The sequence below is a fragment of the Pipistrellus kuhlii genome, unplaced genomic scaffold (assembly GCF_014108245.1).
Source record: "Pipistrellus kuhlii isolate mPipKuh1 unplaced genomic scaffold, mPipKuh1.p scaffold_m20_p_9, whole genome shotgun sequence".
Taxonomy (NCBI): Eukaryota; Metazoa; Chordata; class Mammalia; order Chiroptera; family Vespertilionidae; genus Pipistrellus; species Pipistrellus kuhlii.
In genome coordinates, this window is record NW_023425595.1 from 18,489,572 (window position 1) to 18,515,319 (window position 25,748).

The 25,748-nt window shown below is 37.4% G+C and overlaps 1 protein-coding gene across 10 annotated transcripts in view; it reads right to left on the reverse strand.

The window, feature by feature from the left end:
• Positions 1-25,748, reverse strand: part of GAS2 (growth arrest specific 2) — a 139,835-nt gene that overhangs the window by 96,674 nt on the left and 17,413 nt on the right. For 3 of the 10 annotated variants that reach the window (XR_006740916.1, XM_045578032.1, XM_036426865.2), the window contains exons 1-2: positions 12,548-12,792; positions 1,599-1,720 (exon numbers count right to left, since the gene is read on the reverse strand). Coding sequence is in view for 9 of the 10 variants with exons in the window: in XM_045578032.1 (XP_045433988.1) it covers positions 1,599-1,720; positions 12,548-12,692 (267 nt within the window). In the remaining variant the exon portion in view is untranslated. Of the gene's footprint in view, positions 1-1,598; positions 1,721-12,547; positions 12,793-14,647; positions 14,704-18,926; positions 19,218-20,395; positions 20,702-20,723; positions 20,741-25,748 lie in introns of those variants that run through there. The other 7 variants (XM_045578031.1, XM_045578028.1, XM_036426857.2 and 4 more) reach the window with 7 other exon arrangements.

Consider the following 25,748-nt stretch of genomic DNA (forward strand, 5'->3'; position numbering starts at 1 on the left):
TGTTGATTTTTTTAAAATTCTGCTTTAATATCTCCCTACACACATCACAGTTTCACTAATTCAGGGAAGGTACTGACCAGCTCATCTATCTTTGCCACTACTGTCCCTCATTTCAAGATACCAAGGAAGGAGGAAATTACACACACACACACACACACACACACACACACACACACTTAATATTGTGACCCCCAGGTTATTTATACCCAATTTAAAAGCCTCCTTTTACTCTATGGGAAATATTCAATGTAAACCTAACTATCTGGGTTTTAGTGAATCTATTCCTGATCTCGCAAAAATCACTTAGTTTGCATCTAAACAATGGGTGGAGGAAGGGGAGGAAAAAAATGAATGCTGTGGGGGAGGGGGGCAAACTTTGCTGAACTTTAGAATCACCTGAAGAGCGTTTTAGACATCCCCAGGTTGCTCCCAATAAGGATTAAATTAGAATGTTCAGGCCAGGTTTCAGACATGTTTAAAGATACTCAGGTGATTCCAATGTGCAGCAAATATGGGAGCCAGTAAATTAGTTAATACATTCACAGAGGCACTTTTAAAATTTAAAAAAAAAAAAAAAAAGAGGGGCTTTCATATTATACTACAGGCCCGCTGCACAAAATTCGGGCAAGAGTAGGCCTTCCTTCCACTGGCTGCTGGCACCGGCTTGCCTCCGGCACCTGGGACCCAGGCTTCCCTCAAAGCCCTGGCTTCCTCTGGAAGGACATCTGGTCTAATTAGCATATTCCGCTTTTATTATTATAGATAGCACTATACAAAGTGATACTGGATATTATTCCCAAATTAAGTACAGCACTGTAAATAAAAATAGTGTTTTAGGAAGATTAATCTTCCATTTGGATTTTGGATTCAGTAGTCATAAAGAAGCAATACATTAAAAAAATCACTTCTACCTTTTTTTGCCAGAATTGCAGAAAGTTTAATAGTTGTCTTTGATTTGTATTTTAAGCTGACTTTAACATTATTTTAACCTTACTTTTTCCATTTCTCTATTAAAATTTAAGAAAAGTATCATCTATCTTCTTTCCTTCAAAAAATATCAAACATCATATTTTTTATTATATGTTTACAATAAACATAAAAGAATATTAGAATTAATATGTGGAAAATAAATCTGAGGAGTCAGAAAGAAAATAATTTATCCAAAGTCACTTAATTCAATGTTGCTACCTATTAAAAGAAACAAAAAGTTACCCATTCCAAATATTTTTTTCCAATATTCTGCCACAATGATCTACTTGAAAACAAAGACCTATTCAGGAAATCTTTCTTGACTAGATTTTGTTCATTGCCTGATGACTTGTACTATTTCTCTAAATTTTTAGTCAGTGTATCAGATTGGCCAGTTTATATACCACAGTAATCGCTGGGTATTAATACTGTCAATTTCTATAACCTTTTGTTTAATTAGGCTTACTGAAAGGATTATGCAATTTATGTAACTAGAGAACAGCAACCATGTTGTTAATAGAGACAGTAATGCATCCATTCTCAATGAAATCCTCAAAATAAATTCAACTCAAAAGCAACTGCAAGTGTGATCCACATCCTAACAGTTATTTTGCCCTGGGCTCTGTTACCTTCGTGGGCTTGTTAGAATCCATGCTCTCTTTGAATTTCTCCTGTACAGTTTCTGCAAGTTGACAGAGCAAGGCACCATTGTCCAATTTCTCCATAAATGTTTCAGCCGTAATCTCCTTCCCTGAAATAACCAAAGGAAGCATTACAAAAGCACAATCACGCCCCAAACACAAATGTGACAGTTCATGGCAGCATATATGGCATAGCTGTACCATCAACATTTCTATTCCAGCTGGGTTATATGTCTGGGATAGGAACTCATAAGAAATACATATTCCTTTGGAATTTTGTGTTATCCTTTGGTAGCAAGAATCTCAATATTTTACATTTGTATAAAATAGTGTCAACTGCATACATGTTTTACTTCATTATTAAAAGTGATAAAAGAATATTCTGGGCGAAAGAGTGCCACCATTTAGCAATCAGGCAGTCAATGACACTCCAAGAACCAGCTTCTACCAATGACTGGACAGCTTAGCACCTGAGATTTGCTCAGTGGCCCAGATAATTACTTGGGCCTGCAAGGCAAGGGCATACAGCAGAATGCATTTTGTGTTACATACATGCCTTTGCTCTCTTCTTTAATATGAAATAGAGCCATCATATATCAAAAATCAACCATCATTGGCTACCTTAACAGCATGGCCAATGCATAAAGCCATATCTCTAAATCCCATTACATTTGTTTTCCCAACTGAAATGATTCACACAGGTAAAATCAATGTCATTGATAAACTGTAAACAGACACTATCTCTAACCATTCTCTCTCCTCACACCACTCTTCACTTCCTCTCCTGGTGGTCTGACCATGATTCAACACTGTCCATCCCTGACCTTTAGCTGGTTAACCATTGTTTTTCCCTTCTCATGTGTTCCCAAAGCATATTTTCCTTCTTTTTTTCTTGTATTTTATAACAGTTTTATTGTGATATAATTCACCTTCTTTATAATTCACTCATTTGAAATGTAAAATTCCATGGTTTCTTACACTGTATGCACAGACTTGCACAATCATCACCACAAACAACTGTAGGACATTTTGTAGCATCCTAAAGAAACTCTTTACCATTTAATTGACACTCCTAATTGCTCTATTCCTCCAGCTCCTATAAAACCACTGAAGTTTTTCTTCTATGCTCCCCAAACTCATCTCCCCCAAAGCTCTCTCCTACTCCTGGTTCTATAATCCTGTTTCAGAATATTTTATCTTCCTGCCTTCATTTCCTTCAAATTATTCAAGACAAATCCTATAGATTCATGCTTCCTTCTGTTTCTTGTGGCATCATCTTAATAAGAAATGTCCTGATCCATACTTAAACCTCTAGCAACAAGAGCTATTCTGCGTACCCTCAATTTCTTTGTCCAATACAGATCACACTCACTGCTGAAATTATTATTGCTAAACACCACTTTCACTGGCTTTTTCTTCATCATTATGAAGAGTCCCTAATCTTCGTCCCTACCTAAAATATAAAATATGTCCACTTTAACCCAATATCTAAAGGTCTTCCCAAATCCTCTCATCTAGCTTTCTAATCTAATGTCCTTACACTCTGCTCCGTGGTCTGCACCCTGCCTTCACGGTTCCAATAGCCCACCTGGAATTCCAGCTCCTGCTGTCAGGGCTTTGCTCCTGGCATGATTCCTGCCTGCAATATCCTACTTCTATCTGTCTGGCCAAGTTTCAGCTGTCCTTTAATCAGAAATCCAGAAAAAGGTTCTCCCGGTTCACAATGATCACTTTTCTGTGTGGTGATACTCATGGGTATCACTCACATTGGCATTACCAAACTTCTGTAGCTGGTAACATGTTTTGTCTAAATTTTTTGTCTTCTTCAATACACTATATACCTCTTGAGGTAAATCTGTGTGTGTGTGTGAACGTGTATGTGTGCGTGCGCATGCGCGCATATACATACATCTACAAAGGTAAACAATGTTATTCACATAGTAGGCACATAGTAAATACAATATGTTCAGTGAGCACATGAATTAACAGATGAAGAAATAAACTATTGGGGAACTTTGAGAAAACATTGGGTACTATCTTTGTGAAAAGTGAATAAGGCAAAATAAAAGGAAGTATTTTATATTGAGTCTCTCAGAGTTAACTTTTATCCTAAGAAAAATGCATGCAGCTCAAATCCATAAACACTTAACTATAACCCACATGGAACAATAGATAGACTACTGGCTTAAAGTTAAACTCACAATACCTAACATATTTATATTTCAAGAAACATCTGTTTGAAATGATTTTCTTTTTCAGATTTGGGGGAAGGGCAGTTAAAAAGGGAAAGAGAATTACTTTATTAAAAAAAAAATCTTTTTTTTCCCTTCTGGATAGTTCACATTTCAGCCCCCAGTTAGAATAATGACTTCTGCAGGTGGCAAAACATCAGTAGCTCTAATTACTCACCACAGACATAGCCTATTTAAAATGACTATTATTTCAAAACTAGAGGCCAGGTGCATGAAATTCTTGCACAGGTGGGTCCCTAGGCCTGGCTGGAGATCAGGGCCGATGGCTGCTGGTCAGGGCCTTCCCTTGTTCCATGCAGTTCCTGGTGGTCAGCAACTGTCATAGCGAGTGATCAAACTCCCAGTCTTCTGGTCGAACTCCCGAGGGGACACAACGCATTGTAGTCTTTTATAGATAGACAGACAGACAGATGATAGATATAATAGATAGATAGATAGATAGATAGATAGATAGATAGATAGATAGGTAGATAGATAGATAGATAGATAGATAGATAGATAGATAGATGATAGAATGCAGCTCAACTCAAATCAGGAAATAAATCAAGAAAAATAATCCAGCACAACTGAATTTGTATCATGCATTCACCATACTGGCCTCCATTTTCTAACAAGAAAGTTATTTTGCAGACAAGTATGAAAAATAATTCCTATATAATAAAAGTGTAATATGCAAATCGACCAAACAGCAGAATAACTGGCTGCTGGGATGTGCACTGACCTCTAGAGGGCAAAAGTTCATCATAAGAGCTGCCCCCTGGTGGTGAGTGCACTCCCACAGCGGGAGCACTGCTCAGCCAGAAGCTGAGCTCACAGCTGACAAGTGCAGCAAGGGTGGTGGGAACCCTAAGGACGCCTCGGAGGATGTCTGTCTGCCAGCTTAGTCCTACTCCCCAGACTGCAGGAGGGCACAGGCCAAGCTGAGGAGATCCCCCTCCCCTGCCCCCAGTGCACGAATGTCATGCACAGGGCCTCTAGTATTAGAAATATTTTCAAAATTACCAATTAAATTCCAAGGTAAAAAAAAAAAAAAAAAAAAAAGGTAAATTTTAAATTGTTAAATATATATTAGTTTTAAGATTTTTCTACACTTAGATGAGGTTTTTAGGTATTCTTGTTTCATTAAACTCTATGGCAATTTAGAGATTCTATTCGTAATGTTAAGTGACAAAATAATTATAATATTTAAAAGAATTTATAAATTACAAAAAAAATGCTTTTTTATGAAAAAGTTAATATCAACTTACCAAAAGGTATGATTTTTACTTATATGCATTATACCTGAAAATTTTTCTTTATCCTGACTTCCATGAATACTTGAAGAAAGAATCTACATTGAACATCTGTATCTAATGAAAAATATATTAGGTGTCAGCTTTCAATTCTGTATATTTTATAGCTCCAAAAGGTGAGATTTTTTTTTTTTTTTGGCAAAAGCAGACACTGTTACATACTTTATAGTTGAAATGTGCTGCCTCAAATGAAGGAAAAATGCAAGACGGAGAAGTATTTTTAACAGCCATCACATGTAATGTACTTTCCATCCAAAGATTAAGAATCATAAAGTATATTTAAAATGTAGTGTATAATTATAAGAAATCAGTCATAATTCTTGTAAGGCCTTATATATTGTCTCATTCTTATTAAAAGTATTAAAAAATACAGAATATAAAATTAGCTAAATTTAACTATGGCAAATCCACTAGAACAGGCTGTGATGAACTAATTACAATTTCTCAAGTAAGCATTATACATTAAAGCTAAATATCTTTGCTAGAATCAAATATTTAATGTGTGTAGCTGCTTTGAGACTTTAAGTTATAAATACTAGAAGCAGTAGGATTCTTGTTCCATAGAATCATTTCTTCCTTAGCCCCATCTTCCACATTGTTGATATACTTGGGAAAAGATAGGACAATGAATATTTTATTTAAATTTTCTTGGGTGTACAGACTACTGACCTGAAGTTCAATCTAAAATAGTCTAGTCTAAAGATAATGCCTTTGCTTCCTGAATTTATATTGTAGACTTTGATCTTCATACCATTTATTCTTTCAAGATTGACAGCTTGCCAGTAGACAAAGATTGGGAAGTTTGGTTTAAAAAATGCCATTGGTCACTTCCTATTAAAATAGTAGGGCACAATTATATGAAATAAACATCTGTCAAGTAACTAAAATCAACATATATGCTTGCCATAATATCCATAAAGATTATGTATCAACCATTAGTGTTTTAAAATGGAGCCGCCCTGGGCCCTTTTATCTCATACTTTGCTGAGAAAGAATGTTTTCCTTCTAGTCAGTTAGTAGTACTAAACTCAGGTTCCTAAAGACATGATAGCATTTAACAATGCCATTAAATATTTGAGTTTTTACTGTATGCCAGGCACTTTACATGTATTCATGTGTTTGTTTTTTTAATATGCTCACAAAACTGTGATGTGGGTGCTACCATTATATTCATTTTACAGATGATAAAACTGAGGCACTTAGATTAAGTAACTTGCCTAAAGTCACACAAGGAATCTTGCTCTTTAGGTTTAGAGTCTATGTTCAGTCACCATGCTCTTCCACTTTAGTAAATGTTTGCTAAATATATAACTATTTCCTTTTACAATGCACTCTCCCTAATCAGGAAGGCAGAGAGTTGAGAAGTTGGGAGCCAGCAGTCCTGGATTGTGAGAGGGATGTCCAACTGCCCCTTTTAGACCCAATCCCACCACCAGGTGGTCAGACATCCCTTGAGGGTTCCCAGATTGGAAAGGGTGCAGGCTGGGCTGAGGGACACCACTATCCACCCCCATGCACGAATTTCGTGCACTGGGCCTCTAGTAGAGAGATCAGCAAAATCCAGAAATTGGGAAACTCTTTAAAACAAATGATCCAGTTTCTTCAACATAAAATTACAAGGAAAAGAATAAGAAAAAAGAGGGCGTAAACTATGGATTAGAAGAGACTAGAGATTTAGATCAACCAATGTACAGACTTTCTTTGGATCTTGATATAAATAAATCAACTAAAAAATAAAAAAAACAACAATGCACTCTCCATAATCAGTTGTCTTTTGCACTATAGAAACTCCACATGAAGCCCTTCAGGAAAAAACAAACAAACAAAAAACCAGCTTAGGGCTGAAGATAGTGATAGCAGTACTGAAAAATGAACAGCAGTGCACCTTGTAAACTGGAGAATTGTTGAGAATGTCATTCAGGCATGTTCTGATATGTGTGACCTGATTTACTGTGAAGAAAACTGGCATATTTTATCTCTACAAGTGATCCGGATAGAATCCAACTCTACTTGAAACTCTACTGCACCTCTCCATCCCAGGATGTTTTTCTAATTGATGAACTCAAAGGAACTCATCTGCTGTCTTAACTCGAATTAGTCAGTGTTTTGAGACTGAAATCTGAAGGTTGTGAGGTAGAAAATGATTCATTCTATCCTGAAACCCTAGATCAGCACTTGCCCCACAGTGATTCCAACTCTCTACCCTCATTTATATCATGACAAGACAAAGCTGGTTCTGTTGGAAAAGTTGGGTTAAAAAGAAAAAGAAAAAAGAAAAAGAAAAAAAACATGGGCAGTAACTTCTCTGAAAGGTGTCAACTTGTGAACATGAACTTGATTCCAGGCTTAGACTTTTGAACTGGGAAAAGATAGCACCTTTCCGAAGGAATTTTAATGTACTATATCAAGAACATAAGAGTTCTGCAGGATAAAGTTCTATTAAAAGGGCCTCAAGAAAAACAAAAAGCGAAGAAAACTCTTCAAATGTTATTAGATAGCAGTTGTATTCGGCAGCAACAACACCAATAAGTAGACACTAAACATTTTAATGCTAGAAATTGGTTATTTTTATAAATAACTTGTAAGTAAAATTACATATCAGTCAGATTAAGCATATAACAACTGAAATTTTTTGTGGAAATTCAGAGAAAGGGAAAATCACCATAACATCAATTGTCACAACACATTTCTAAATGGAAGTAAAATCCATTCAGCAAAACTTGATCTGAAATCTTATGATTTACTCAAAGTCCCTACTTATATGGAAACACATATGCCTACATTTAAAAATCTACAATCTTTAAGAACAATGTCTGCTTATTTGCTACTTAACTATAATCTTTTCTCAAAAACATATTCCCATGTGATTTCATGTAGTGTTAAGATCATCATTTTCAAACAAAGAAACACAAGTGAAATAAACAATTTGAGAACATGTATGTTAGTGCATTCATTTCAAAGCTAAGTCAACAACAATTTTCAATAGTCCAGCAATAATCACTACATTTGTAGAATGTGCCTCTTCTATTTGAATGGTGTTTTTGCTATAATCTGATACTGTTAATTTAATAACATGTTGTTTATTTGAAGTGACAATTAATTTTCTCCAAGATGTATTTGTATAATTATTTGATGTTCAAATATGTCCTAAGGAAGCAGATTAATAACAAATGGAAAATAGCTAGTTCATGAACAAAACAGAAGGTCTTAGAGATGAAATGTTTGTATTTAAAGAATAATAGGGAACAATGGCCAAATAAACATTTTATAGTGAAGAATGAAGGGATATTCAAGATTCTTTAACTGCTTTTTCATAATAATGACCATAAAACTGCTCCATGGAGCCAGCTGTTGAAAAACATACTTAGACTATACAAACTATTTTCAATAAGGTCAGTTGATATTTCCAAAGGTATATGAACAGTCAGTAAATATTACATGATTATCTTATGAATCACATTGATGTGCTATCCCAGTGGTCGGCAAACTCATTAGTCAACAGAGCAGCAGGCCACGGCTCATGAGCCACAGTTTGCCGACCACTGTGCTAGCCCATAAACAAATCCCAACTACCATATCTTAGTCAACTTTTTATAAGAGAGCTAGCAGTCTATGTTCTTATACATAAATAATATTTAATCTAAAAATTTGCTATTGCTCCTTTAATTCCAGGCCTAAGAAACTAAAGTGGTATGTATTAGTGTTACTGATTATCATATACTTGAAATTTATGGTATTAAACCGCCATATGTGATATGAATATGAATACTGGCCTATGGACCAATGAAACAATTTTCTTCTCTATCCAATATATTTTATCTAGCAGGAATATCTAAATCCAAATTGAGTATTCTTTAAGAAACTACAGCTTTCAATTGATATTTCATATGAAGGACCAGAAATATCTGAATTTAGACCATCATTAATACTCCTTTTGAAGGGCATAAAAAATGTCCTTTTAAGCAAGTATTACTAAAAAGAAGTAGAAAGCCTTTCCACAAGTTCTATATCACAATGGTAAAAATATAATTAAAAGATTTATTATAGAATATGAACTTCTACCTCACAAAAAAAAAAAAAATCAGATATGTTATATAAAGACAGCATCAACTTTGGAGCTAACTACTTTCAAGATATCTCTAACTTTCAAGTATACACAAAGCAATAATTGAGTTACTAAAAAATTTGAAAATATTTCTGAAGTGATAAAATGGGCAGTAAATATATACAATTTTAAAGTGTACTTTACTGACTTTAAATATGTGAATTCTAAGTGTACCTAATATATGTAATAAAAATATCTTCTAACCAAGCCCTATTGATTTTGTCCTCCTCATATCATCACCATTTTAGCATGTATTTTCTTATCTCAAAGTGGATTACCACTTTCAAAAATGTCGTTATTGTTCTACTTTTTAAGTTACCATAAGGCTAGTCCACTTGAGGTCTACTATCTATCTACTTTTATTAATTTAAATCAATGCAAGGTGGTACTTTACTATATCTTGAGATTCTTTTCAGATTTCTTTTCTGAGAAAATCTCCTAAGCCTGATTCTTTAAAATAAAGATTATTCATTTATGTAAATGATGTTCTCTTGTTTATGCATATTGATCTCAAACTGGGTCTCAAGAGATGGATTTCTTGGAAACATACACTTTTGGAGCTGGAAAGGACATCAGAGAGCGTTTACAACCCTTTCACTTTATGGCTGAGGACACGGAGCCCAGAAAAGATAGCTGAGTGACTCTGGGCAAATTTCCTGAGTGGCAGAGCCAGAACCAGAAGCCAGGTCTCCTGACATCCTGTCAGGAGCCAGGTCTCCTGACGTCCTGTTAGGAGCCAGGTCTCTTGATTTTTATTCCAAGGATCTTTCCATTACACATACTGACTCTCTATTCTTTGAGGCTGTTCTGGGCTGTTCACACTGACCAAGCTGCTTTGTAACTGATCACATTCACCAACTAAAATGGCTTTGATGACAAGTCATGAGACCTTGGACCATACCTCTATAATCAGCCTATATTCTAATTAATTACCATCTCCCTCTATCTGGAATTTCAATGGCTCCTCACTGATCAGACAATAAATTATAATTTTTTTTAACATAATCTAGCATCTACGTGTGTCACGAAACTCACCTTCTCTTACCTGTGCTATTGACCCTAGTCTCATTTCATTTTTCCAATGTTCCAAACTCCTTTGTACCTCAGTACAAGCCATTCTCTCTAATCATGCTCTTCTCACATGCTTCGTCTGGCTCATTATTAATCATTCTTTGGTCCTCAGTTTAAATATTGGATTTCCTAAAGAAGATTTTCCTAAGTCCTGCAATCCTTTGCAGTATTCCCTCCTCTTATTGCAACCTATATTTTTTAGTGTTTATAATAAGCCCAATTAATGAATTATGCAATGACTTACTTAATGTTTCCTTTTCAATCTGCTACAACATTTCTAAGAACAGGCACTCTGTCTATTCTTAATCACCACTCCATCCTACTGTGTCTGGACCACAAATATCACAACAGCACATATTTACCATAGCTATTGATTCCTATGCACCAGACCTTGTTATAAATGTGATCATCTCATTCAAATTGCCAACAATACTAGTATTATACCTAGTATCAACCTCGTAGGATTGTTGGCAATTTGAATGAGATGATCACATTTGTTATAGATGACAAAACAGAGGCTTGGTGCATTTAGACACTTGTCCAGCATTTTAGAGCTAAGATGAGGTGGAACTAAGACTTGAATTCAAGCCTTCTGATGCCAGTGTTCATATTTTCTAAACCAATAGTATATGCTGTGGCACACTCAAATATTTGTTCAATAAATAAATAAACATATCCACAAAATTAACAGTATCACTAAACTATGTAATTGGAATAACAACACATAGTATTTACAATATGTCAGGCACTTTCTAAACAGCATACCTATTTTAGTCATGTAATCCCATTACAACCTTATAAAGTACACTCTATTATTATTATTACCACATGACATGAGGGCACTGAAGCACAGAGGGGGAAGTTTTTCTGTCCCAATATCTGTCCCAATATCATATTGATATGTAAGTGGCAGTTCTTGGCTACAAACACAGGCAGTCCCTAGCAAGCCTATTCTCTTAACCTCCATTGTATACTGCCATATTGGTGAAAGCCCATATCTGCAGACAGCTCCCAAATAAATAATAAGTTACGTACTCGTGTAACAATCACTAGTGAACCTTGGAAGGACAAACATAAAGAGAGGAAATCCACCTGCTTAGGTTAACTGGGCTCCCTTTACATGATGGAGATAAAAGCTCCTCCTTGGCATATTCATATGCAGTAGCTCTGGTTACCCTACAGAGAGTGGTCAAACTAGGGTATACACAGTGAGAAAAAGTAAAAAAAATAAAAATAAAAATGAAAAAACCATGGTGCAAGAGAGGAAAATCTGGCTAAAATGTGCTAAAATCTTTCCAAACTTCACTAAGATTTCAGGTGGACAGGGTGCTTCTCACTAAGCTCTTTAGTTTCTCTTGAAGTAATAAAATAATGATGGTTAAATCCCTTCTGCAGGTGATAAAGTATCACACAAATAATTCAAATCTTATATTGTATGTTTACAAGGGTCCTTCCCAAGGGCCATAAATCAATTTTGTTTTCTGTGAGAAATTATTGGTAAAAAAAAAAAAAAAGTGTTTCTATATATAATGATCCTTCAAATGGGCATGGTTAAAAAAAATTCACATGGTTGAAATTGTATCCTATGGCTATGCCAGCACAGTAAGAATTTAAAAAGGGACAGCCTTGGCATGAGGTAGCATTTTTCTCAGACATAGTACCTTTGGAAGAGTAGCTAAAAACAGAAGTGAAATGAATAGAAAATTTTAGCTCAAGGTTAGATGACTCCAGTCAGCTCATTTGGACGAAGCATAGATGTGTTCATTCTAGAGTTTGGGTATTCAGCAGTTTCAGAAGACATGCTATAAATGTAGGGCAAAGCGATCTAGTTTTAGAAGTCAGATTTCACAGACCATGGCATAGGGGCCTTGTCCAAAGAATAGGTCAGTTTGGTCCATTGCATAAAAGAAAAGTAAAAGGCAAATCAGATCGGCATATAGATGAAATACACAATTTGACCACCTATTTCCACATTTCGATGCATGATATTGGAAGTACTAAGCATAGTTAATGCGAGAGACATTGGGAAATTCATTTAAATTTTCCACATGCTTCAGGTTTCCCAGATGCAAAACCCAATGAATGAAATCTTTCTTTCCAAGGTGCTGTCACATGCTTAGGTGAAGGATACTATATGGGGGCGGGGGATGGGGAGGAGAGACACAAAGAAAACAACCCTGTTATCTTTGCTCACAGAATGATATCTTATAACCTTACCTAACAGATTGGTTAACCACAAGGCCAAATCTTCTTTCATCGGTAGCAAATTAGCTTCATGTCTGCTGGCCAGCCACTGGCTATACTGATGCATATCAGAGAGGCCAGGTCCACTGCGTACCTTTGGGCTCAGAGCAGTGCACATTATTTATCCACTTGTAATACCTGTTTGGGAAACAAAAAAGCAATTGCTTTTTTATACAGACTTCTCTTGTTAATATCTTGCCGCCAATGACAAAAAGTAAGGAACCAGATCCATAGAGGTTTTGATGAAAGGTCAGTTTATTAATTATTAACCCTCAGGAAACACTATTTACTTTATCTTTTCTGGTCCTATCACTGTGGACGAGCCAGTTAGTAGAAAAGAGTAGCAATCAAAGGTCAAATAGAAATATCAAATAGCTAGCCCTAAGCTTGTGTCAAACATCGTATTTAGAGTCCCTTTCTAAGACAAGAAATCCCAATCAAAGTTGTTGATTAAAATGTCAGCATCCACATTGTAAATCCCCATTGTTTGGCTTTATTTTTTAAAGCTTAGATTTCTACAGAACTTTAGGATTGAGTGCTAGCAGTGACAATGTTTGCACAATTTATTGTGAACATATGGTCACTACCCTTCAAACTATTACCTATGGGACTAAGCACAGTACTTGGTTCTTTACAAATGCCTGAGTGATCAAGGACTTACAGTTTCAGAGAACTGGGTGGGAGTCAGGGTAAGAGGTGTTTTCAAAGAGTCCCTTACTATACTTTTCTCATTTTACAGTTAATGAAAATAAAACCATATAGGATCAGTGACTTAACCAAGATCATACAGATAGATTATGGCATTTGTCAGCCTTAAACCTGGGTCTTCATATTCTTTCCAGAATGACACATTTTATAAAATATAACCCAATCATTCTAACAAATACTGCCACAAACTTTTCTTTTGTCTTACTTTTAGTCTTTCACTTTATGTGTTTTGCACCTTAGGTTTTGTTTGCAACCATCTTTTGAGTAGAAGTGATTAAATATCTTAAATCTACAAAATAAAAGTTGACTTCATTAACTTGGTTACCTCATGGGTATCATAGTCCCCTAGGTGGATTATAGAAAAGTTGTTTGAATATATACTTGGCCTTGAACATAGCTCTTTCGTATGCATTATTTATAGGAGCTAAGACTATAGAAGTAACATTGAAGTAGCTAAGGTAAAAAGCTCATAAAGTCAACAATTGTGTAGGTCTCTAATATGCACACAAAAAAACATATAAAGTAACTAAATGCACGATAACTTAACAAAAATGAAAATACAACTGGGAAGAGGTAAGATTTATGATATAATGGGGTTCTCAGCTATATTTCAATAATTATGGTATTTTAAAGTTACTAATTCAAGTGTATATATACTCTTTATCAGTTTTTTTTATTGAAACTTTACATAGTATCCCCTTCTAGTTAATCTCAAAGTCCAATTCTCTTAGTATAGGGTCATTTTTGTCTTTTAAAGATTGCGTTTGAAAACATAATAAGATATTGGTGTTTAGAAAAATGTCAAATATGAACATCTTCCAAACATTTTTCTGTAGTATTAGAAAAGACAGCTGGAGCATAAACACCTAAAAGGTGTCATAAATATGTAATTTAAAAGCACAGACAAATGCATTTCTAAGCAATTATGCCTTTGAGTAATTTTTGCGAAAAGGACCATAATTTTTCTTTAAAAACATGTTTTTATAAATCTCCCCATATCTAGTTATCCAGAGCAAACCAGTGCAAATGTGAAACACATGTCACTAAATTATCATTATAGGAAACAGAACATTATCATCGCCTGTTCTTTTGTAGTTAATCATCACAGTATTCATACAAAATCCTAACATTTTCTCCAAATCCTGTCATTAAATATCAGATACCCAAAACATTTTTGCCCCAGTTCTTTGAAAAAAAAAAAAAAAAAAAAAAAGGGGCTAGTCCCAGGCAAACAACACATCTCCCTGTAGCTGGTTAGGATTCCTATAGGCTAGCTGGCCTCGGAAAACAGACATTTAAGTAATATTACATTTAAGCTCATGATTCATATATTTAAATAACTAATTGAAATCTTAAAAGGGTTACCTCTAAAATGCCTTTCTTCTCAAGACACAATCTCTCCCACTACTTTCCTGAAAGTGAGATGCGGTAGGTCAGTAACTTTAGCTACATCCTATTATGTGCTCTGCAACTTCCATTTAAACATCAGAGTCCTATTCTGCTCAGTAAAAGCAAGAAGACACCTCAAATTCTTAAGCTCATTGTCCAGCAAAGAATTCATCAAGGGATAGTTTACAGTAAGCCTAATGGCATGTAACACTTTCAATGAGTCAGAGGGACACAATCCTTCCCCTCAATACTTCTAAACAATAAAGTTTTTCTTTTCTTGACAGTGGCACATTTATTTCTCATGGAGTCTGCCCTGTATTTTGCCAGGCATGTAATTCAAACTATCTTCTAATATTGATAGATGATCATGAAGGAAAAACAGTAGGAGCAATGAAGCAATTTTTGTGATGCTACTTTGTATAGGATTGAAATTATTTGCAAACCATTAAAAAAAAAAATTTATTTTACCAGGAGGTTAAAAGGAGATAAAGAAGGCTTAGTAGGTCATCCACATGCAATAGAAGATAAGCAAGTAAACATATGCCAAATAGGTTGGTACTTAAAGTCACTGTCATGGGTAGAAACTCTGTTTAAGTTACTTTTGAAAAAAAAATGAGGATTTATATCCAAATGGAAGTTGCTTTTTTTTTTTTTTTCATAATTTAAGTCACCATCTGTGGTTCAGCTGAAAGTCAGCCACTACATGGAGGTCTTGGATTTAGATATGGCCGAGACATGAATAAGAAACATTGGAATGAACCCAGCTCACAGGAGTATGGAAGAATTATTCCATGGTGAATAATTTCCCATTGAAATAATAATTAAAATGGGGTGAACAAAAGTCAAACAAATTCATATCACCAACATAAAAAGATCACTAGAGGTTGTAACCTTTTATAATATATAATTTTTAACAAATGTTGGATTAGTGTGGATGAGTTGAATTAAATCATAAAGAACAAACCAAAACAAATATCAGTTCTGACTTTTTTAATGCATTCAAAAGTCTTCAAAAACCACAAGCGATACCACGGGGTAGCTTTTAAAGATGGGGAGTGAAATGATTAATGATTCTCTAGACTTAAAGAACAAAGTGAAAGTTTGGGAGACCAAAAAACATTTTTTTTTTTTGTATATTATATCAAAACACTGAAAGATGGTACCATTAAAATTCATATGATGTAAATATGTAAAAAGCTTGGTAAGTGACTGTGGTAATAACTAAACAAAGGCAATAGCTTTGGAGAATGGAGGGAGGACTCAAATGCTGCCTTGAGTCCTCTACACTATGGCTTCTCCAAGGTTTATGGGTCTACCTAAAAATGGATAACCCAACCCTCAGGGTCTGGAATTCAGAAAAATAAATTTTAAAGCGAAAAACATGCAGAAACTTAATACAGAATTCTTCAAAGAATGTGTATTTTTTTTTCTTTCTTTCCATAGAAGTGATTCTGGAATAACCATTATGAATATGATGAGACATGAACTAGCCCAGGGGAAGAAGAAAGAATGAATGACTCCGTAAGTAAAATATCATATGTTTAAAGACTCTGTTTAGTCTGTGGCTCCAGAATCCCAGCTGAAGACCTCATAGTTTTGACTCTGAAGATAAAGTATTCCTTCACACCTCTTAGAATTGTGCTTTAATGATGACCAACATGGCTCCTGGTCTATCTCTAGACTTTGTTGACATGTTACAAAAAATGCATTTCAATATTGCATAGAAAACACATTGGAAAGAATAAGATAAACATTCTATCATTATTGTCTGCTATGAGATTCCACTAAAAAGCCTGATTAATGAATAATAGTTGGAATTTCAGAATTAAAATCAGAAGTCCTGGGGTCAAATACTATTTCTATTAACAACCCACTTAATAGCTGTTCTTTTCTACAATAGTTATGAGACTTCTTGTTTTTGTGCCTGAGTTCTTCAGTATGTACAATAGAGGCTAACATCTCAAATATAACCTTTAAGATTAAGTATTTATGCCAGTGTTGGCATATATTTTATATTCAATTAATACTAGCTAACACTAGTATGCCAACATGAAACTTCCATTGACTTACTTTAAAAAGAAAAGCAATTCTGTAGCAAAGTAGGAATGTATTGTGGGCCTTTAAATCACTAAGAGAAGACAAAGGGTAATGAAGAGAAATGAAAACAACGTATTGATTAAATAAAATCATAAATATTGGAAAACTCAGAGATGAAGAAAATGTTGAGCTCTAAATGAGTTTATATGTATTTTTTAAAACAAAAGCTATTCAGATAGGAGAATGCTAGACCTCCCAAAATAAATGTGAGAGGATGTCACCACACTCCTTCCCTACCCTGCACATACTCCCTAACTGTGGCCACTTCAAACAAGAATGCTTAATGACCTCACAGTGAAGGGCCTCCACCCTAAAGGCCACCTTGTTCTCACCTGCAGCGCTGACCTCACCTCTATCTAGTCCATTTTGAGTATTTGGGGTGTGAAACAATGAAGTCACAACGTTTATAGGTCAGTAACACTATCTTTTAAAGTTTAAAACAAGCAAACAATACCCCAAGCCAAACACCCTCCCAGAATCTGGAAGGAGAAAACGGTATCTTTCAAGCTAGACTCAAAAGAATTAACAACCAAGGGTGGCTCTTTTACCATACTGACTTCCTTTTAGCTCACCAATAATCTCTCTACAATGCTACATACTCTTGACCAATGCCATGGATGCAAAAGCTTAACCTGAGGGTCTAATCAGAAAATCCAAGCTCAGAATTTAATCATAAGCGTACTCCAGATCTTGTAAATGAGTGGACCTCCATCCACTTCTGGCTAAGGGGAACAACTTGTCCACAGATGAAAGAAGCACCAAGCATAAAGTCAAAACAGCACTCAGTGGTTTTTCTAATGATGTTATAACATCTTTAAATTTTAAATGGACATTAAAATATCTACTCTTTGTCAAATTCCTGTTCTTAAAAAAATGATTGGAGCCCTAAAATATTTTACCCAATGTAACAAGGCTATGTAGCCATAGAGTCATTACAAGTATCCTGTCCTTCTGAGGCCCAATCTCAAGTAATGCTCACTCTCCTCCGAGAATCTTTCTCACCAGGACCCCCATGAAGATTTGTCTTGAATCAACTAATGATATGCCTGCAATAATAATTCCTTCTTAAATCATGACCAAGATATTAAGACTGGGTGGGAACTGATTTCTAGGCATTGGTGATATTTTTTCATTTTCTTTTTTTCTTTTTAAATTCTACTAGGCCACTTTTCCAAACAATTTAATACAAGTTTTTGGACCCCTAACAGATTAATTTGGAACATAATTTGAATAGAAAACCACCTGAAATTCATAAGTCAATTAGAATATTTAAAGACTTCCAGCAAAATTTCATCCAACTTGATTAGGCAAACCTCACTTCATGAGATATTTTTTATAAACTGTTTGTAATGCAAAGATTTCTGTTTTTCTTAACTATAATGTTATTGAGAGCTATCAGTTTTCTACTCTCTCTCTCTCTCTCTCTCATGTAAGAAGAGAACATTAACAAAAACTCAATTGAATTGATCCTGAAAATGTTTGACAAAAATTACATGCATCTTACTCACTTTAACAAGAGATATGTTTACCTTCACCGCAGTTACTTCTTCTAATCAGAAAACATGGAGTAGAAAATGTTGATAGTTGCTCAGGAGAAATGCAAAGAAACAGTGGGATTCTATTCATGCCTCCATATCAAAACCACAAAGATACCAAAATAGCCTATGAACATTAGCTGCAACTTTAACAAACTCCCTCTGCACATGAATTGCTAGAGCCTCCTTATCTGGTTTCAACCCAGGTAACTTTGGCCTTCTATTATAGACTCCGAAAGTCTATAATGCAAACGCACAGCCTTGAAACAGAATTCTAAAATCTTGCCTCCCCTACTTAGGATTCATATAAGAAAGACCTGCTATTTCACCTCTGCAAGTTTAGGTTTTAACTAAGACTCCTCAGCAAAACACTAGGAAACTCGGTGGCAACCACATGACCTTTTGCACCAGGTGAAATAAGTTTTGCCAAGCGAACCTATTTCCCAATCAAGCTCGGCCCACCTCACCAAAGTATGGTGTTTGGCCGCAAAGTAAAGAAAGAAGCTCCAAGTTTAGTAGCATCCAGGTTGAAAGCCAAACTACCTTTCCGATTCAGAGCCCACTCAGAGAGCCATGGCTGAAGGCTACCAGGTCCCATGCATGCCTCAGCCTCTGCCCCTTACCTCCTCTTAGGCAGTCAGAACCAGGACGCCCATGCTGGAGAGGACCACCACGGCCACCACCTCCCCCTCCACCGTTAGGGGGGAGCATTCCTCGAGAAGGAACTCATTGATGGATTTCAGAGACAGGCTGGGCACACTAGATCCCAGCTGCAGTTAATCAGTGTCCACACAGCGCAGAGGCTGTGGGGGGAAAGAAGCACTGAGCACAAGGGCTTGTTCTCAGCCTTGCCTCTGGAAGTCCCGGGGGACAGGTGGAGAGAAAGGTGGACTTCCCCTGCCCGGCTGGCACATCCGACCTGCCTGGGCCTTTATTTGAACACCGGGAGGCCAGATGGGTGTTCCTGTGCACAGGCAGATCTGATTTCCTCTGCATAAGACTCCCATACACAACGGATCTGGCTTTGTTGGAGAGGGTTCTGGGGGAGAGGGCGGGGTTTGCCAGAGGGACAGAAAAGTTTTGCAAATCTATACATAGGAGCAGGAAGGGGAAGGGGGGGAGAGGAGGAAGAGGAGGAAGGTGGGGAGGGTAAAGGTTTTGACTCCCAAAAAGGTTACCTGGAGAAAAGTTACTGAGCAACCCACCCCACCCCCCACTGTGCCAGAAGAGTGAGGAAAACCACGGTTAAACCCAGCCTTTGCCCCCTCTCTTTCCTCACAGTAGAAACTCCGCATGGCTGGGCTAGGTTATTGGCAATTGACCTCTCTGGGCATGATACAATGTGATTTTGCCAAAATAAGGAATGCCTTCCAAACAAAGTTGTCTCCTCTACTCCCTGCAAACAATTCCAGATTTTCCAAAGCCCTGCTCTGCGGACTCCAGGAGAACAATGCTCCGCGAATTATTATTCCCCAGGGGGGTTTGATTCACAGGCTAGCCTTTGTTTGTTCCCTTTAAAAAGCTCAACTCTGTCAAACGCATCAGCGAAAACAGAGGTTCACCCCACATCACACGGGTCACCCTTCTTCTCCCCAGCCTGGCCTTCGGACTCAAGCAAAACATTCAGATCACCCCCCTCCCCCCAATCCGCTCCTCCTCCCCAATACCCGCGTGCAACCCAGGGACCCCGGTGGGAGGCGTCCGTGTGCATGCATCTTCGCTGTGCATTCATCATCTCTGTGCTCATCAGAAGCCCTCACTTCTGTCCCTGGTTGGCTGAGCCGCCCCAGCGGGCTTTTCGCGCCGCGGTCCCGGGGGCCGGTCCACCACAGGGATGGGGAGCACATGGCTGTGCGTCCCGTGGCATCAGAGAGGCGCCCCCTGCAGTGACCACCCACCCAGCAGCGCCAGAGCCCGTCCAGCGGTCCGCGGCTCCCCACCCCGCCCGGCCAGGTCCCCGGGGTTAGGGTTCCAGCCCTCCCCCTGCCCCGCCGCCCCCCGCAGCCTCCTCCTCCGCGAGCAGGGCCTCCCCACCCCGCGCCCTGGAGCGCGCACGCCGGGCGGCTGGGAGGGCTGCGCCCGCCCCGCTCACCCTGCGTCCGGAGCTGCTGCTGCTGCTGCTGCTGCTGCTGCTGCTGGCGGGCCGCCCGCGGCTCTCAGCGGCGCCCGGGCTCCCGGCTCGGCTCCCGCGGCTGCTGCTGGGGCGCGGGCCCCTCCCGGAGCGGGTCCTGCGGCGGCGGCGCTCCGCACCCCAGCAGCCGGGCGGCGCAGGCAGCAGCTCCCGCCGCGCTGCCCCTCTTCATACTGCTCCGAGGGCTCCTCTCGGTGCAGTTTGGGAAAAACGATCTCTCCCCCTTGCCAGAAACAGATTGCCTACATTTCATCGGTCCGCACGGGCCGAGCGGAAGTCAGATGCTTACTTTTTGCTGGTGGTGGACGGCAAACGCAATTGACACCGATTTACCCTTCAAACGGGGAGAGATTGTGTTACAAGCCCTTGGCAGCGGTCCGGGGGTTGGGGCCAAGCTCCAGCACCCCCCCCCCGTCACCCCCCTCTTTGACCCCCTAAACACTAACCTAAGAGGGAAAGGGCCTGGGGGTGGGAAGGGGGATCATATTTAACTCCAGGATTTTTTAACAGAGCCGATGGCTTTAGCACAATATTAAAATGGGGTGTCGGAAAAGTTGTGCTTTCCTGGTCAGCAATTTTTTTTTTTTTTTTTCAGATTTGGAGGCACGAGCTTTGCAGCAACTTGGGCCTCTCTTCGTTCCAAACTGAACAATTGGACTTCTTGAACGTCTCTTTTAAAGACCAGATGGTAGATGAGGCTGCTACTCAGGACTGTTTTCGCTTTACAAAGGGAAATGCAATTCCACCTTCTTTCCCTCCGCCTCAGTTCTCATCATGATGTGGAATGTCACAGACAGTGTTCCCCAACTGGGGTTTATGAGTACATGCAGAGTCTGTCTGAGGTGGAAAGCCTCGCTGTGACCTGGACAGATGTGCAAGCGTCTGCTTCCCCGCTGATATATAGGTGACCTCTGGCTCAGTGTCCTACGCGCCTCGGGTCACCACTCACCATGGAGCGTAGATGAAAAGTATTACACTTGATTATTGTTTTGTTCTCATGTACGTCCGTTTCACGTGCATTTCCATCCCCTGTATGAGATGGCATTGGCAGAAAGTATTCTGATTCTCTCCTGGGTACAAGTTTTTAAGTAGGTGGTAAGGTACTCCCATCTGCACCCCTACCTCCAAATAAGAAGCTACATTTACATCCACAATAGCAAAGTGACCTGGATAATTTTAGATATCATTAAAGAACGCATGTTGCACCCTAGCCGGTTTGGCTCAATGGATAGAGAGTTGACCTGCGGACTGAAAGGTCCCAGGTTCGATTCCGCTCAAGAGCATATACCTTGGTTGTGGGCACATCCCCAGTAGGAGGTGTGCAGGAGGGCAGCTGATTGATGTTTCTAACTCCCTATCACTCTCCCTTCCTCTCAATAAAAATCAATAAGATATATTTTAAAAGAATGCGTGTTGCATGTATTACTGCTTTCATCTGGAAGTGGCTATTTGCTCTGAAATATCTAGACACTGCATCCATTACTTGCTTCTAGCAGTACAAATAGCTAAGAAGGGGACAGAACAAATTGACAAGTTTGGTGGCAATGACTGACACCCCACACACACACCCCGCCCCCCCCCCACCACCACCCGCAAGCTTTTTACTTTAGTTCAAGGTGGAGTTGCAGCTCTCAGTTCCACATTCCTCCTTGGCTTCCCAGAGCCTCCTCATTTTAAAGAGAAACAGCATTATGTAAAGGCCTATATTACTGCTTGGATATTCATAAACTTCAACAAATCATACAGAACAGGTTACAGATCAACTTGAGGAAGTGATTCTGAATAATAAAAATGTTTCCAAAGTAAACAAATCTGACATTTCAAGAGCCCTAACAACGTATTTTGAGTTTCTAAACTTATTCGACTTAAGTTAAAAGGTCAAACATTCTAGATAAGTTTTCATGATCAAACATCATCAGCCAATAAATATTATTTTAGTATCTTCAGGGTATAAAATAAGAGTTCAAAAATCTAACACCTCGGATTTTGAAAATCTTATATCCTATACCTTTCCAGGTGTAAATATTCTTGTCATGTTGTTCCATATTCTTGTCAAAGTTTATATCAATGTTTGTACTGATTCAGGAACAATGCTAAACCCAGTTTGGGAAAATAAGGAGGTTTGCAAAAGCACTGGGAGAACGTCATCATTCAAATTACTCCCTCCAATGCCCCTTCCTTCCAGGAATTTTTACTTTTGAATTATGCATCACATCAGATCCCTGTCCTTTGAGCAAGAGCAGAAAGGAAGAGAAATGTGCATTTTCTCCCTTAGCATCTGAGAGTTGTGCCAAATCTCTTTTATTGGCAAAGGATAAGTAATACAAAAGATTTCTAAAGAGTCATCAAAATTATGTTTTAATTTAATTTTCTTCAGAATTTGTAACAATTCCCATTTGATTTTAATTTTTTTTTATTTTTCAAAATCAAATTTCTATTTATGTCTTCAAATCAGTCACTAATACGTTTGTCAGACAATCTTTTTGTCCAAGAATGGTCTTTCTTTGGTCTCTCTCAACCTAAACATGTTCATCTTGGGAAGCCGGGGTCCAACTTATCTTCCCTGATCTGATTTGAAGGTACTGAAAGCAAATGCCTCACCTATTGGGGTGAAAAATGTCTAAATACATTCCTGACCTTGACAGAACAAAAAATACAAGCCGAGCCAGATTTAAAGGAATATTTAGTTTAGTTTTTCTTTTTATCATCTAAATATTAAAGTTTAAAAGAGGACTTCAATATTGAAAGTTTCTAGGTTACTCTGTGTTTTGGGGTGTTCCACACCTTCAACATTGTATCAGATATGAGCTTTGCCTTTTTTTTCTCTCTCAAAAAGAAAAAAAAAGAAAAGAAAAAAAATATATATATATATATATTAAATGAACAATAAAGTTATTTATCCCTCTCTCCCTTCTTTCTCTCCTTCTTTCTTTTCTCCCTCCTTCATAAAATAATATATATTGGGTCGGCAGCTAAGTAAGTGCGGATTTTTTAAAGAAAATCAAAGACAATTTTTTCATGGAACTAAATAACTTTATTCTGTAATGTATTGCCCATTTTGATCAATGACCTTTTGCCATCTTTCAGGCAGCATCATAATCCCACGTTCAAAAAACTTCTGGTTTTTATTAGCAAAAAACTGAATCAGGTACGATTTGACATCATCATCATTATTGAAATTTTTACCATTCAAGGAGTTTTGTAAAGATCGAAACAAAAAGTAATCAGATGGTGCAAGGTCAGGACTATATGGTGGATGTGGCAAAACATCCCAACCAAGCTCCATTAATTTTTGCCGAGTGACCAAAGATGTGTGTGGCCTTGCATTGTCATGATGGAATACAACACCTTTTCGATTTGTCAATTCGGGCCGCTTTTCTTCAACTGCATTGTTTAATTTCGTTAGTTGTTCAATGTAGACATCAGAATTGATCCTTCGGTTGGGTGGTAAGAGTTCAAAGTAGACAATTCCTTTGTAATCCCACCAAACTGATAACAAAACCTTCTTTTGATGAATATCAGCTTTTGATGTTGTTTGAGTTGGTTCACCTGGCCTGCTCCACGATCTTTTCCACTTGATATTGTTGTAAACAACCCATTTTTCATCGCCAGTTATCAGTCGTTTTAAAAATGGATCATTTTCATTACGTTTCTTTAGCAAATCGCAGCTGCTAATGCGTTGCGTTAACTGTGATTCTTTCAGTTCGTGAGGAACCCATGTATCGAGTTTTTGAACATAGCCAAGTTGTTTTAAGTGATTTTCAATGCATGTATGTGATACATGAAGCTTCTCTGCAATCTCACGTGTTGTACTGTGACAGTCCAAATTGATTATTGCTTTGATTAAGGCGTCATCAACTTCAACTGGACAACCAGAGCGTTTTTCATCTTTGAGTGAAAAATCACCAGAACGAAATTTGGCAAACCAATTTTGACACTGCCGTTCTTTTAAGGCTTCGTCACCATAAACAGCACATAACTTTTTATGAGCTTGCGATGCGTTTTTCCCTTTGCGGAAATAAAAAAGCAAAATATCACAAAAATGTTCCTTTTGATTTTCCATTTTTCAATGAACGCCAAACGAAAACTACAAAACAGATCAAAAAACTTTTTTTACTGATTAACAGCTGAATAGCCAACTATCAAATAACAAAATGTGTTTTACATTTGTACTACGTCTGCAAACCTAAAAATTCAACTGAAGCCATATATGTGTGAAACCCGCAATTACTTAGTTGCCGACCCAATACATCCTCACCTTTTCTGGAAAGTCCAGCAAATTTTCAATAGGTTATCAAGATTAGAAGACACTCTGAAATAATTTTTAAAACATGGAAATAGACACTGGGTTAAAGTAAAATAAATTTCCAAAGGTGACCAAGGCATTCTTATGTTCCTAAATAGCTTCAAACGTGCTATGAAATGAGCAAATGTTAGAACCCAGTGAGAAATATGATATGGAAAGCAGTATAAAAACGTGCAGTGGTGCCAGAGAAATATATGAAGCAATGTAATAAATGAAAACGCTTATTTCCTTTTTATTGAAATACTTTATCAGTAATGAAAACTATGTTTATCTTTCCTATCTATAATCTTGGACCATAATATAGGCCTTGAATTGATATATATTGAAATACTTTTTAAAATGTCAGACAAAAAAGAATTATAAGTCCTAGTATGGTAATTGAAAATAACATTAGGGGTAAAAAGTAAATGTTAATACTTCTCATCACCATTTATCAAATAACAGAATCAAATAACAGAAATTTCATGGGAAAGTTCAAGGTTTACTCTCATTTGGAAATGTAACTTAAAAACTTGATTTTTACTCTCAAAAGAAAACTTTAAAGTTTATAAGTACAACATAACACTAGTATAGGTATCCATTGCCTGTTGTGCAGCTTATATTTTTGCAAAATGTGTGTTGTATATGAGCATATGCCTTCTAATTTTTTACACAGAGGGTAGATGAAAAGCATTTCATTAAATATGCCACTATCTCATCTAGTTTTAAATATCCTTTGTAATATATGTATACTGTTGTGTGATTTTCCTTGTCTAAGTGAAGTTAGGTTTTCATTAAATATTTGTATGGTTTGTTTCTAAATCTTTTATAAATGTATGTGCCATTCTAATTGGAAGAAGGTTAAGTTTAATATAAAATATTTTATTTCAATGACCCTGTATTTCTTTTAAACCACTGTCTTCTCTAGCATCTAGAATATCATTGGACATCTAGTAAGCACTCAATAAGTAACTGTTGAATGAATGAATACCTACACAAATAAAAGAGAAACACACAAATTGACTATCA